The sequence below is a fragment of the Rhincodon typus genome, chromosome 11 (assembly GCF_021869965.1).
Source record: "Rhincodon typus isolate 14 chromosome 11, sRhiTyp1.1, whole genome shotgun sequence".
Lineage (NCBI taxonomy): Eukaryota > Metazoa > Chordata > Chondrichthyes > Orectolobiformes > Rhincodontidae > Rhincodon > Rhincodon typus.
Window position 1 is genome coordinate 38,201,338 of NC_063342.1, and position 13,367 is coordinate 38,214,704.

At 40.2% G+C, this 13,367-nt stretch overlaps 1 protein-coding gene across 1 annotated transcript in view; it reads left to right on the forward strand.

Annotated features, from left to right (window-relative positions):
* The window catches only part of LOC109932517 (sodium/potassium-transporting ATPase subunit beta-1), a 23,147-nt gene continuing 9,780 nt past the window's right edge, over positions 1 to 13,367 (forward strand). The window contains exons 1-3 of the mRNA XM_020531670.2: positions 1 to 253; positions 1,798 to 1,926; positions 2,901 to 3,056. Coding sequence (XP_020387259.1) covers positions 154 to 253; positions 1,798 to 1,926; positions 2,901 to 3,056 — 385 coding nt within the window. The 5' untranslated portion in view covers positions 1 to 153. The remainder of the gene's footprint in view (positions 254 to 1,797; positions 1,927 to 2,900; positions 3,057 to 13,367) is intronic.

The following is a 13,367-nucleotide window of genomic DNA, read 5'->3' on the forward strand; positions in this document are numbered from 1 at the left end:
GGACGCCTCGAGGGGTAAGCGGCTTTCAACCGTCCTTTGGTTTTTGAAGAGTAACGGCAGGGAGGGCGCGCGCCGCTTCAGCAAGCGAGGATCTGCTTCAAGGGAGGCCAAGTTTCAGCAACTCTTCGACAACCCCCCACTCCTCAAGACAACATGGCACGGGCAAAGACCAAGGAGGCCGAAGGAGACTGGAAGAAATTCCTCTGGGATTCTGAGAAAAAACAGTTTCTAGGCAGAACCGGTAGCAGTTGGTGTAAGTTAATGAGATAGTTGTCTTTAACCACCCCCCCCCCCCCCTTCCCTTTTATTTATAAGGGGAAAGTAATGGGTCCTTTTTTTTCCATTCCCCCCCCCCCCTTCCACTTTTGATCTGTTCGTGGTCGGCGTTGAGCATTGCGGAATTGTTCCGAGAGGATAATGTGGAAATTTTTCTTCGCTGTTTGTTTTTTTTTAAAGCGCGTGGACGACTCGGAATTATCTTTTTTTTAAATGAAATGTCTTGTAACAAAAGATTGATTATAAAATGGTGCGCGTCTGAGTGCCAGAAAGCGAGCGGGTAAATGGCACCGGCTTCCGCCTTCATGTGATGTGCGTGATTCGGTGTGTGTGTGTGTGTGTGTGTTTGAAAAAATAGAAGTCAATGTGAAGGACGTTGCCTTCGTGCGTGACTGGGCATTTATTTTCCACGGAGAGTGGTACAGAACTTTTCGCAAGATTTTATGTTATAATGTCTGGTGATCTTTGCTTCAGTTTTGGGGTTGACATGTGATTGTGAGGAGAGGTAGAGAGAAAGCATGGGTGTGGGGAAACCAGAAGTTTGAAGGCACAATTTCCGCAGTCCAAGGTTATTCAAGGTGGTGCGTTTTGCAGCACGCCGCCGAGCTGCTCCACATTCTACCCCGTTTAGATCGCTTGGTTATGTCTGAAACCTTAAAGCAAACGTTGTTAATTGTTCGGATCCAGGGAATTCCCTTGTACTGAACGAATAAATAAGACCGGTTTGAAGGTTGGCGTGGGGGTTGGAAAAGGAAGTAAATGGCAAGGAAAATGGTCCGAGTTTTTGCGTCTCTTAGCAACCGCAGGTTATCTTGTGTACCCAGACATCCCTGTGTACACAAATCATTTCACCTTCACCTGTGTAATCTTGTCCCTCATTAGGAATACTGATCATCCAGGTTCATGATCAAGTACATTTGGTAGTTTAGGGTTTTTTAAAACATAAACTTAGGTGCGATCTCAGGAGCTTTTGTTACAGGCCAACAAAATACCGCTCATGATTTGCGGAGTCACCAATTTCTAAAGCAGGGCTCATTTGAGTGTTTATTTCATAAACCGAGCTTTTACATCGATTTTCAACCTTCCCCACACCAATAAACATTACACAACCCTATCACAAGTATGTAAGTTCATTGCCAATAAATTATTGGCCCAACGTCGTCTCCTTTTCAGTCTGACTGAACACTCCCTTCTCGTCATCGGGTGAAAATTTTCCGAAGGACGTTGCTTCAAGTGTCAACTGAGCCTAGCTGATTGAAAAGTCTGGAGGACATCTTATCAGCATAGCCCATTGCTAGAACAGCACTCCTCCCATTCTGAGTCATATCCCTTCCCAGTACATCCTTTTCTGCTGAAAGGTTTCCAATTGCACCACGTTATGGCCAGATTATAGTAATAATGAAACAGTCTGAGGCAAACAATGTCACGATGAAGATATTTGAAATACAAAATCGGAACAGTTACTGGTGTTCGATTTAAAGAAAACCAGTAATATCTAATTATGTTCTCTTTATCCTATAGTCAAGATATTCTTGTTCTACTTGATCTTTTATGGGTGCCTTGCTGGGATCTTCATCGGAACAATTCAAGTGTTGCTGCTCACTCTTAGTGATTTCGAACCGAAATATCAGGACAGAGTTGCACCTCCAGGTATAATGGTTTTGCATTTTTAAGCATACGGAACAAGGGTGTGCCGATAACTGTTGGGGAAATGTCATTTGCCTTTCATGGCGTAAATTATTTCACGCTCAGTGCTAGTCGATTTGTTGTTATCCACTCGCCCGAACGAGGCGCAATGGAAAAGCCTGCGTGTCATACTACCACTATGCTGCAGGCAACTGAAGGTCGTTTCAGCATGCACAGGGTAACCTCCCACGCACTCTTCCATGCAGTTTAGTTTTGATAAACTATTTTCTTAACGTTAAAAACATTACAAGGGATAGATTGAATAATAAATCTTCCTTTTAGAAGGAATTAATTCAAATTCAGACATACCAATATTTGCATACAAAGTACAGTTTAGCTCAATCATGTCAGAATGTTGTATATTCTGGTTATATCAAAGGCCACATGTAGAGCTTTACTTCTAAACTATTTATAGTTTAGATTTAATTGTGAAATGCAATGCAATATAGATTATGCCTATGTTATTTAAGCTTCATTACATTAACCTGCTTTTGTAAGGTATTTTTTTTTACTTGAAATACACAAGAAGAGTTGTACTCTGTAGCATGCAAATAAGTTATGTACAAACCTTGGGTAGGGAGTCACCTAATACCATGTAATACCTCTCCATGAATCCAAGGACAGGATACTGCATAGTGAATTGGAGTGAACTGGTTCACTAATTCATTATAAGCAAAATAAACAATTTGCAACAGTTATTACTACTTTGTCAGGAAACCAGCTGATTGTGGGCTAGGATGTTCCTAATATTGGATGTTTTTTTTTGAGGGGTCATATTAAATCATTTTGTCAGTTCAGTATTTGCATGACAATTTCATTAAGATACAAAGATGTTGATTTACTGAATACAGTAACTAATCTCAAATGTTACTATTTAAATCAGCAAAAATACATGTATAACTTATTTAATTTTCAAACTTTTACATTCATTTCCTTAGGATTATCACATACACCATATTCAGCAAAAACCGAAATCTCCTTTAGTGTGTCAAACCCAAAGTCCTACGAAAGCTTTGTGACCAGTTTAAGGAATTTCTTGGAGGCTTACAATGACTCCAGTCAGCAAGACAACTCCATTTTTAAGTCCTGTGGCGGTAAGTTTAGGTAAATTGCTCTGGTAAGCATGATTCAAATGCACATGGCACAAGCTTTGAATACTGTGTCTTCACAGAAGACACACAGTCCATCCTAAGAATTGCTAAAAATCGACAAAATGGAGGAAGGAACTTGAATTGGACACTACAGAAAGAAGTTAAGAGAATGCCAATGCAACTTGGGGCTACTAAGACCACTGTCTGGTGGCCTGCGTGCTGTGGCTAGAAAGATTGGCTGCAGAAATTGTGGATGTGTTATGTAGTCTTCTGAAATTCCCTATGTTCTGGAAAAGTCCCATCAGGTTGGAGATTCACTATTGTAATTCTAACTGGAAGTGGTGTTTTCCACGAGCAGGATGTTGCTTTGAAGCCAAAAAGACATTTTGCTTGTGTAGTACAAGTGGTGTGAATTTTGCTGGTGAGATACCAGGTATGTAAGCCAGGCATGCCAATGAATGGCAAGATTGTATCAAAAAGTCTGTCATTTTTGCTGTTTATAGCAAGCAAACTACTGACCATACTCTACCAGTTTGCACTTGCAAAACTGACAAACATCCAAATTAAATGTGATTGTCTTACAGTACTTGCTAAATTAGTGCACAATTATGCTGACAACCATACAGTCATAAAATTGCACAAATGTACAGCACTGAAACAAACCTTTTGGTCCAACTCGTCCATGCCAACCAGTTATCCTAAATAAATCTAGTCCCATTTGCCAGCGTTTCCTATTCATACACTCGTCCACATGCCTTTTAAATGTTGTAATTGTACCAGCCTCCACTACTTTCTTTGGCAGCTCATTCCACATATGCACCTGTCTGCTTAAAAATGTTGCCCCCACGTCCTTATTAAATCTTACCCCTGTGTCCTCTAGTTTTTGACTCCCCCACCCCATGGAGAAGACTTGTCTATTTACCCTATCAATGCCCCTCATGTTTTATAAACCTCTATAAGGTCACCCCTCAGCCATCAGTACACCTGGGAAAGTAACCCCAGCCTGTTTAGCCTCTCTTTAGGTTAAACCCTCCAGTCCTGGTAACATCGTTGTAAATCTTTTCTGAACCCTTTCAAGTTTCATAACATCCTTCTTATAGCAGGGAGACCAGAATTGCACGCAATATTCCAAAAGTGGCCTAAGCAATGTCCTGTGCAGCTGCAACAGTGCCCTCCCAACTCCTATACTCAATACGTTGTCCAATAAAGGCAAGCCTACCAAATGCTGCCTTTGTTGTCCTATTTACCTGCGACTCCATTTTCTAGGAACTATGAACCTTCGATCCAAGGTCTTTGTTCAGCAACACTCCCTAGGACCTTATGATTAAGTGTATTGGTCCTGCCCTGATTTGCCTTTTCTAAACGCAGCACCTCACATTTGTCTAAATTAAACTCCATCTGTCACTCCTCAGCCTGTTGGCCCATCTGATCAAGATCCTTCTGTACTGAGGTAACCATCTTCGCTGTCTATTACTTCTCCGATTTTGGTGTCATCTGCAAACTTATTAACCACCTCCTATGTTCACATCCAAAACATTTATATAAATGCCGAAAGGCAGTAGACTCAGCCTTGATCCTTGTAGCGCACCACGGGTCACAGGCCTTCAGTCTGTAAAGCAACCATCCACTGCCACCCTTTGTCTTCTACCTTCGAGCCAGTTCTATATCTAAATGGCTAGTTCTCCCTGTATTCTGTGTGATCTAACCCTGCTGACCAGTCTACCATGGGGAACCTTGTCGAATGCCTTACTGAGGTCTGTATAGATCATGTCCACCACTCTGCCCTCATCAATCCTCTTTGTTATTTCAAAAAACTCAATCAAGTTAGTGAGGCACAAAGCTACGTTGACTAACCCTAATCAGTCCTTGTCTTTCCGAATACATGTAAATCCTGTCCCTCAGGATTCCCTCCCAACAACTTGCCCACCACTGATGTCAGGCTTACTGGTGTATAGTTCCCTGGCTTTTCCGTATCACCTTTCTTAAATAGTAATCACGTTAGCCAACCTCCAGTCTTCCAGCAGCTCCCCTGTGGATATAGATGATACAAATATCTCAGCAAGGGGGCCAGCAATGACTTCCTCAGCTTGCCACAGAGCTCTAGGGTACGTCTGATCAGGTGTCCGGGATTTATCCACCTTTGTGTTTTAAGATATCCAGCACCACCACCTCTGTAATATGAACATTTTAAGATGTTGCTATCTATTTCCCCACGTTCTATATTTTCCCTGTTCTTTTCCACAGTAAACACTGATGCAAAATACCCGTTTAGTATGTCCCCCCATCTCCTGCATACATAGGTGGCCTTGCTGATCTTTAAGGGGCCCTATTCCCTCCCTAGTTACCCTTTTATCCCTAATGTATTTATAAAATCCCTTTGGATTCTCCCTAACCCAATTTGCTAAGGCTATCTCGTGCCCTTTCATCCTGATTTACTACTTAAGTGTACTCCTACTGCTTTTGTACTCTTCTAAGATTCATTCAATCTCTTATGTCCATATCCGACATATGCTTCCTTCTTTTTCTTGACCAAAACCTCAATTTCTTTAGTCATCCAGCATTCCCTACACCTACCAGCCTTGCCCTTCACCCTAACAGGAACATACTGTCCCTCGACTTCGGTTATCTAATTTTTGAAGGCTTCCCATTTTCCAGCTGTCAGTTTTACCTGCAAACATATGCCCCCAATCAACTTTTGCAAGTTCTTGCCTAATACTATCAAAATTGGCCTTTCTCCAATTAATTTAGGGTTGTCAGTCGGAATTGGTTATAGTGCACTGGAAGCTACATAAGTTAATACATGAGGCCTTGTCCTTTGCAGACAGAAGGAACATGGATACATTCTGTCTGTTTCAACTGAATAAAATAAATGACTTTCTCTGGATCTTTTCAAGACATTGTCATGACCAATCAACTTGCCTGGTTTAAAATTTAAACAAAACTTGTCAGTTAATTCAGTCGACATTTTACTGTTGCATTCTTGGTGGCAACGTCTGTATCAACCACTTGCCAACTAATCAGCCCACTCTTTTCTCAGCATAAATTACCTTTTTCCCTTTTGCTATTTCTTGTTAATTATCTCTATTTAGTGCGAGATTAAAAGCAGTGCTTAGTAGATGTAATATACTTTCCAAAAGGTGTTTTAATAAGGTGATAAGCTACTGTACAAGATAAAATTTGATGTTGGGAATGCAATGTTAACATGGATAGAGGACTGGCTAATTAACAGGAAATTGTTGGGATGAACAGATCACTTTAAGATTGAGACTAGTGGAATATCGCAGGGATCACTGCTAGGTTAGCAACTATTCATGATTTGTTGATGTCTTGGATGAAGGGACTGCATGTATTGTGGCAAACATTGCTGAAGGAATAAAGGTGGGTAGGAATGAAAGTTTTGGGAGGATATCAAGTTTTCATAATTGAATGGGTCAAATATAATGTATAATGGCGGGGGAAGAATCATTCTGAAAAAAGAAACCTGTCAAGTTTTGTCTTGAACTTTACATGACTACTGAGAAGCTTTGGCAAAAACATGCTGTTTGTAATTAACAATAGCTAGTTTCTTATTGACAGACTGCATAGTTTCCTTGTTTTTTAGCTTGCATTTGGATTTTTCACTTCCTTAGAGGAATCATAAAATTACTTTCTGAGCATTTCAGTTATCACAAATAGAATGGATCTCTGAGCTTGCTGACAAGGAAATTGTTCTTCAGCCTACACCGCATCCTAAACTGCACCTTTCATACCTTTTTTGAGGAACAATGTTATACTTTCTACAACAAATTGAAATATCAAAGCCTAGTAGCAACAGAATTCTATAGCCAAGCAATTAAAATAATTGTATTTGAATCGCAGACATGTTGGCCATTTTATGACAGTAAAATTGTGAATGATAGTGATGGGTATATACAATTGGACGTGTGGTGTTGTTTAAGAGCTTGATTACAACTTGGCCAAAGGGTGGCCTGTTTAGATTGTATAATGGGTGCACGAATGTTTGGCTGAATCATAGTTGGGCTCTAAGTTTTCATAGACGCAAGAACAGTGATGCCAGCAATGTAGTACTACCTCGGTGCATTGTTCCAGAATGCATGCAAACTGTTGAAATGGTCACTAATTCAAGAATGGTTAACTAAATTCAGTAGAACGGTTAATTACTTCCTGGAAGGAGGAGGTGGTATTAAGTTTACACCTTTTGAGCAGAATATCCAAGTTCAAGTCGCTGCAGCAGTGTCCAGACAGGTTGATTTTAAATTCTAAACTTGAAGTAAAAACCTCCAAGAAACTAATCTATTCCTTCATTTACTCACCGGGTGAATTTAAGCATGTAGTTTGACAATCAACCATATGGTGTCACTGTTGAGTTTTGTTCAGTTTTTGTCAACTTAACCGCAGAATGTATGCCTCTTAACCTATTACTGTGTTGTATTAAAAAATATTAATCTCTGGCAGCATTCTGGTGTTAGCCAATATTTATTTTGCAATAAATATTTTTACTGATCTTTGGGCCAGGGATGTGGTGGGAAGGGAGAAGTTTTCTCATTTTAAGCAATCACCATAAATTCATAACCTCTTGCTCTTGAGCCTTTGAACGTGAGAACAATTTCTCCCTATTCTGCTATCTAGGCATATCGTGAAGACCTGTCTAGTTGTCTGTTCGGCCTCTTCAACCACTTTATAAATTCCTTTTGAGACATGGGTGTTGTTGGCTGGGCCAACACTTCTTGTCCATCTTAGTTGACACTGAGGATGATGAGCTGTTGCCTTGAATCACTACAGTCCAATTCGTATAGGCAGATTCACAATGTAATTAGGTGGAACTTCCAGGATTTTGACCTGATGACACTGAAGGAACAAATATAAATTTCTAAATCTGAATGGTGAATTGCTTGGAGAGGAACTTGCAAGTGATGTTCCCTTTATCTGCTGCCCTTGTCCTGCTGGGTGGAAGTAGTCGTGGGTTTAAGGATCCTTGGTGAACTTCTGCAGTGCATCTTGTAGATAGTAGCAACCTGTACTGACTTTGTGGTGAAGGGACTGAGTATCTGTGGACAATCAAGTGGGCTGTTTTGTCCTGGCTGGTGTCAAGCCTCTTAAGTGCTTTGGGGCTGCACTTATCCAGGCAAATGTGGAGTATTCATCCACACGCCTGACTTGACATGTAGATTGTGAACAAGCTTTGGGGAATTGGAAGATATTGCTGCAAGATTCCTAGCCCCTGATTTCTTAGAAAAATAACTGCAGCTTCTCTAAGTTATCCATGTAATAGGAGTCACTCAATTGCTGCTTACATTCTTGGAAAGATCTTGTGTACCCCTTTCAAAAACAAAATCACATCACTCCTAAAGTTTATTTCCAAGTTGGGTACAACACTGCAGCTGAGCTCAGATTGGCCTATAAAGGTTCCTACCAAAATTTATCATATTATGTATGCCTATTCAATAGCCTATGTTCTGTTGAAATATCACAATTCTTCTCATGTTCAGTGTTTTATTTTTAATCAACTGCATATTTTGAAATTGTGACCTGCACACAAAGAAAGACTAATGGTTTTAAAATTTGTTTCAGATGTGCTATGGTCTGTTTCTTTAAATAGCTACTGCATAAAGTGTGTTCTAATGCTTGGTAAAGTCTGTGCAGTTTTTTTCTTGGAAATCAGCCTACCCTGGCAATGCTGGAGGCTACAATACTAACTGTATCAGTAATCTGGTGGCCAGCAAACAACATGAATACAATCATTAGTTTTCTGGCCCAATTTAAACCACCTTCCAAATTCATAGCAAGTGCTCTGATGCAATTTTTCTCCAAATAATTGTTTAGTTCTCCGGCTCTTTGACCATTTTGCAGTTTGGGTGTGCTCTTCTCTATTAAAACATTGAGTTGTTTGTGTACCTGGTGTTTTTGGACCTCTTGTGAGGGAGGATGTCTGTAGCGTGTCTGAGTGGTTGTTGAAGCATCAAATGAGGGAAAAATAATTATAGATGCTGGAAATCCAAGAAAAACAAATTGGAGAAACTCCAGGTCTGGCAGCATCTGGAGAGAAAGCAGTTAAAGTTTGGGTTCAGTGTTCCTTCAGAACTCATTGATTGTAGCTAGGAAGAGGCTGGTATATATGCTCAAGGTGGGGAAGGAGTAAACGATAGGTGGAGATGGAACCCAGAGAGAGAACAGTAGTTAGGCAAAGGAATGGGTAATGGTCAGCCTGGGAGAATCAATGGCTGCTAATAGGGGCTGTTAGCTAACAATGGTTTGGTTGTTGTAGCAGCCCAAGTGATGAGGTGTGGGAGTTGGGCTAAGGATGTGGGAGAGGGTGCTCAGGTCCTAAAGTATTGAACTTAATATTGAGTCCTGAAGGCTGCAGTGTCCCCAAGTGCAAAATGAGTTACTGTTGTTCCAGCTTGCACTGAGCTTCACTGGAGCACTGCAGTAAGCCTAAGACAGATGGCCAGGGAACATGGTGTTGAAGTGGCAGGTAACTTGAAGCTCAGTCATGTTTGCGGAAGAATGTAGGTGTTCTGCGAAGTGGTTGCCAAATCTGTGTTTCATCTCCACACCTGCGATTGCAAATTCGAATACTTTGTTGTCTCTGTCTTGTGTAGATATATTTGGAGCAAAAGATTTCATCAATAAATTGAGAAAGAAATGGCTTAATTTGTTCACTCCACCTGCTGTTCCCCATTTTAAGTACATAGAGGGAAAAGATTGGATTAGGAATATAAAGCTGAAGAAATAGTAAGAAAACAAATTGAATAGCTTTGCATTTTAAAAATCTATTAAATCTATTCAGCTGAGGTGCAAGGCACTACAGTTCAGGAATTTGGCATTTCAGGAACATGTACGAGCCATTAAAATCTATCTTGTGCTGTTCAGAAGTAGTCCCGATTAAGTTCATTTAATTGGTGTATAGTTTAACATTCTTGAAGTAAAATTTGAAAGGAGCTATTTTTTTGAACTCCTAACAATGGAGTACTGGAAACTGTTCAGCAACCAATGGTGATTCTCTGTTCATGGAGTACCTTTCTTCACCAATTATTGTGGAATGATTTGTACACTAATTTATTTATAACCATGAAAGGCACAAGAATTTGAGCTTTTTTTGGAATATGCCTTTTAGTGGTTTAGTATGTTGCCAGGTATTGATATGTTAAGTCTGCTTGTGTGGTGGTTTGCCTATGCCAAACATTAAGAATTAGCAAGTAAAATTGATTCAATATAGAAATTTATATTACTGGGATTAAAGGTTTGTGAATTTAACTGTGTAGTAAATGTTCACTACCTCGTTCACCAAAATAATGTATTGGTCTTTTCACGATATCCTGAACTGAAAAGGGGTCAGGCACCACATAGTGAATGCTAAATATAGTTCAGTTTCATGAACCAGTAAATTTGTTTTTAAACTGCAAGATTAACTATAGGTGCCTAATTCTGGACATCAGAATTATGATGGAGAAGGATGTCATTTGGCCCATTATGTACATCTGTCTGGATGAGCTTCGTGACTTTGTGCCTTTCTCTTGTCCTTTCTTGTAATCCTGCCACATAAATGATTAGTTCAACAGAAACACACACCCTCTTGAACTCTTATTTGAACATGCCTCTACCCAAACTTCAAGGCAGTGCATTCCATACCCTGAATACTCTGAAAGGTTTTTATAGTGTCACATTTGCTGCTTTTGCCCTCGTTTTTGATTCTTTTGAGTGGAAACAGTCTCTCTCTACATTGTCTGGACCACTTATAATCTTGAAAATTTATAACAAACTTCTTCAATGTATCCTCATAACTGAAGCTTCTCATCCTTGTAGCTATTTTTATAAATCTGTTCACACCCACCAATGTTCACACACATCCTTTCTGAAGTGTAATACCCAGAACACTACAATAATTCAGCATTATTTGCTTGCTGCACTGTCCCTATTAGTCTTGATACTGTATGCTTTTAACTGTTTCCAACTGACCTGCCACCTTTAATGATCTATATATGTGTGTGCACACCCAGATCTCTTCCTGGACACCCTTTAGAGTATATACTTTATTTTGTATTTCCTTCATGTTTTGCTTACCAACCTGCATCACCTCTAGCTACTCCATCAAGCTTCATCTGCGCACTTCACAATGTCCTAGGTTTGCAATTCTTCCAAACTTCGTGTTGTAAGCAAGCTTTGAAATTGTGCCTTGCATACCAGAATCTAAATACTATTTTAAAAAGTTGTTGCTGAACAAAGAGATCTAGGGGGCGCAGGTGCCTAGTTTCTTGAAAGTGGAGTCACAGGTAGACAGGATGGTGAAGAATGCATTCTTGCCTTCATTGGTCAGTACATTGATTATAGGAATTGGGATGTTATGTTGTGGCTGTACAGGACATTAAGGTCATTTTTAGAATACTGTATTCAATTCTAGCCTCCCTGTAATAGGAAAGATGTTAAAATAGAAAGGGTTCAGAAAATATCTACAAGATTTATAGACAGAGGCTGAATAGGCTGGGGCTTTTCTTCCCTGGAGCGTAAGAGCTGAGGGGTGACCTTAGAGAGGTTTATAAAATTACAAGGGGCATGTATAGGATAAATAGCCATTGTATTTTTCCCTAGGTAGGGGAGTCCAAAACTAGAGGGTGTAGGTTTAAGGTGAGGGGTAGGGGTGGAAGATTTACAAGGGACCTGAGAGGCATTTTTTTTCATGCAGTGTGGTGCATGACTGGAACGAGCTTGCCAAAAGTGGTGGAGATGGGTACAATTACAACATTTAAAAAGCATCTGCTTGGGTACATGAATAGGAAGGATTTAGAGGGATGAAGAGGGCCAAATGCTGGCAAATGGGACTAGATCGGTTTAGGATACCAAAGAGTTGGTTTCTGTGCCGAGTTACTATAACACTATGACATTTCTAGACGAGAGGATCCAGTTCTGAAACCTGGGAGGGCCTCTACAAACCTGTCTCCCCCATCTGAAAAATATCCATTTGTTACTTTTTCCTGTCACTTGGCTACTTGTGTATCTGTGTTGCTGATGGCCCTTTTTAATTCTGAGCTCTATCTTTCCTCACTTGTTGTGAAGCTGTCAAATGCCTTGTGCACACCTATATATATTTCCTTAGATGTGTATATTTCATTTGAAGGCAGTTCTGAGAAGGCTTACTGTCATGATACCCTGGTATGGAGGGATTATCTTATGAACAAAGGTTAAACAGGTTGGGACTCTATTCATTGGAATTTAGAAGAATGAGAAGTGATCTCATTGAAATGCATAGGATTCTTGGGGGGCTTAATGGGCTAACTACCAAGAGGCTGTTTCCCCTTTATTGGGAGAATTTAGGATCCGAGGGTGTTGTCCAGGGTAAACCAGTTCCAAATTGAGACTGTGATGAGGAATTTCCTTTGAGGGTTTGTTTGGCACTCCTTGCCACAAAGCTGTGGGAGCAGAGTCCTTATGTATATTTAAGGCTGAGAGAGATTCTAGATTAGTAGAGGAATCTATAGTTACAAGGAGAAGGCAGGAAGATGGTCACAAGGAATGTTGGATTAGCCAGATCTTAAGGGTGGAGCAGGATTAAGACTCAAATGGTCTACACCTACTGTACCTATTTCTTATGATCTTATCAATAGTATTACCGCTTCAGAAAGCTCCAAGTTAAATGTAATTTTTCCCTCCAATCTCTGGCTGTCCTTGAATTCATAACTGTCTGTAAAACTCTTAATTCTAACCCAAATTATTATCTCTAGAGCTGTCCTAAGACTGAAGTTGAACTGACTAGTCTGTAATTGTTGGGCTAATCTTTACAGCCTTTTTAAACAATTTTCAGTTCTCTGGCATCACCCGAATTTTAAGGCAGACTGAAAAATTATGGCCAGTGCCTCTGTGTTTCTGCATTTTGTTTCCTTAAGTATTCTTACATGCATTTCATCCAGCTGTGGTGACTTGAAATTTATAGATAGACTGTCTTTACAGTATATCCTCCTTTTCTCAATTTAAAATTCTAGTTTCTTCCTTTTTATTTTTTGACACCATGGCCTGGATAGAATCTGCTGTTTTGGTTAACAAATGCAAGGTAATTAATAGAGATAGTAGGAACTGCTGATGCTGGAGAATCTGAGATAACAGATACCAGTGTAGAGCTGGATGAACACAGCATGCCGAGCAGGAAAGCTGACGTTTCGGGTCTAGACCCTTCTTCAGAAATGGGGGAGGGGAAGGGGATTCTGAAATAAATAGGGAAAGGCGGGGGAGGTGGATAGAAGATGGATAAAGGAGAAGATAAGTGGAGAGGAGACAGGCAGGTCAAAGAGGTGGGGTTGGAGCCAGTAAAGGTGAATGTAG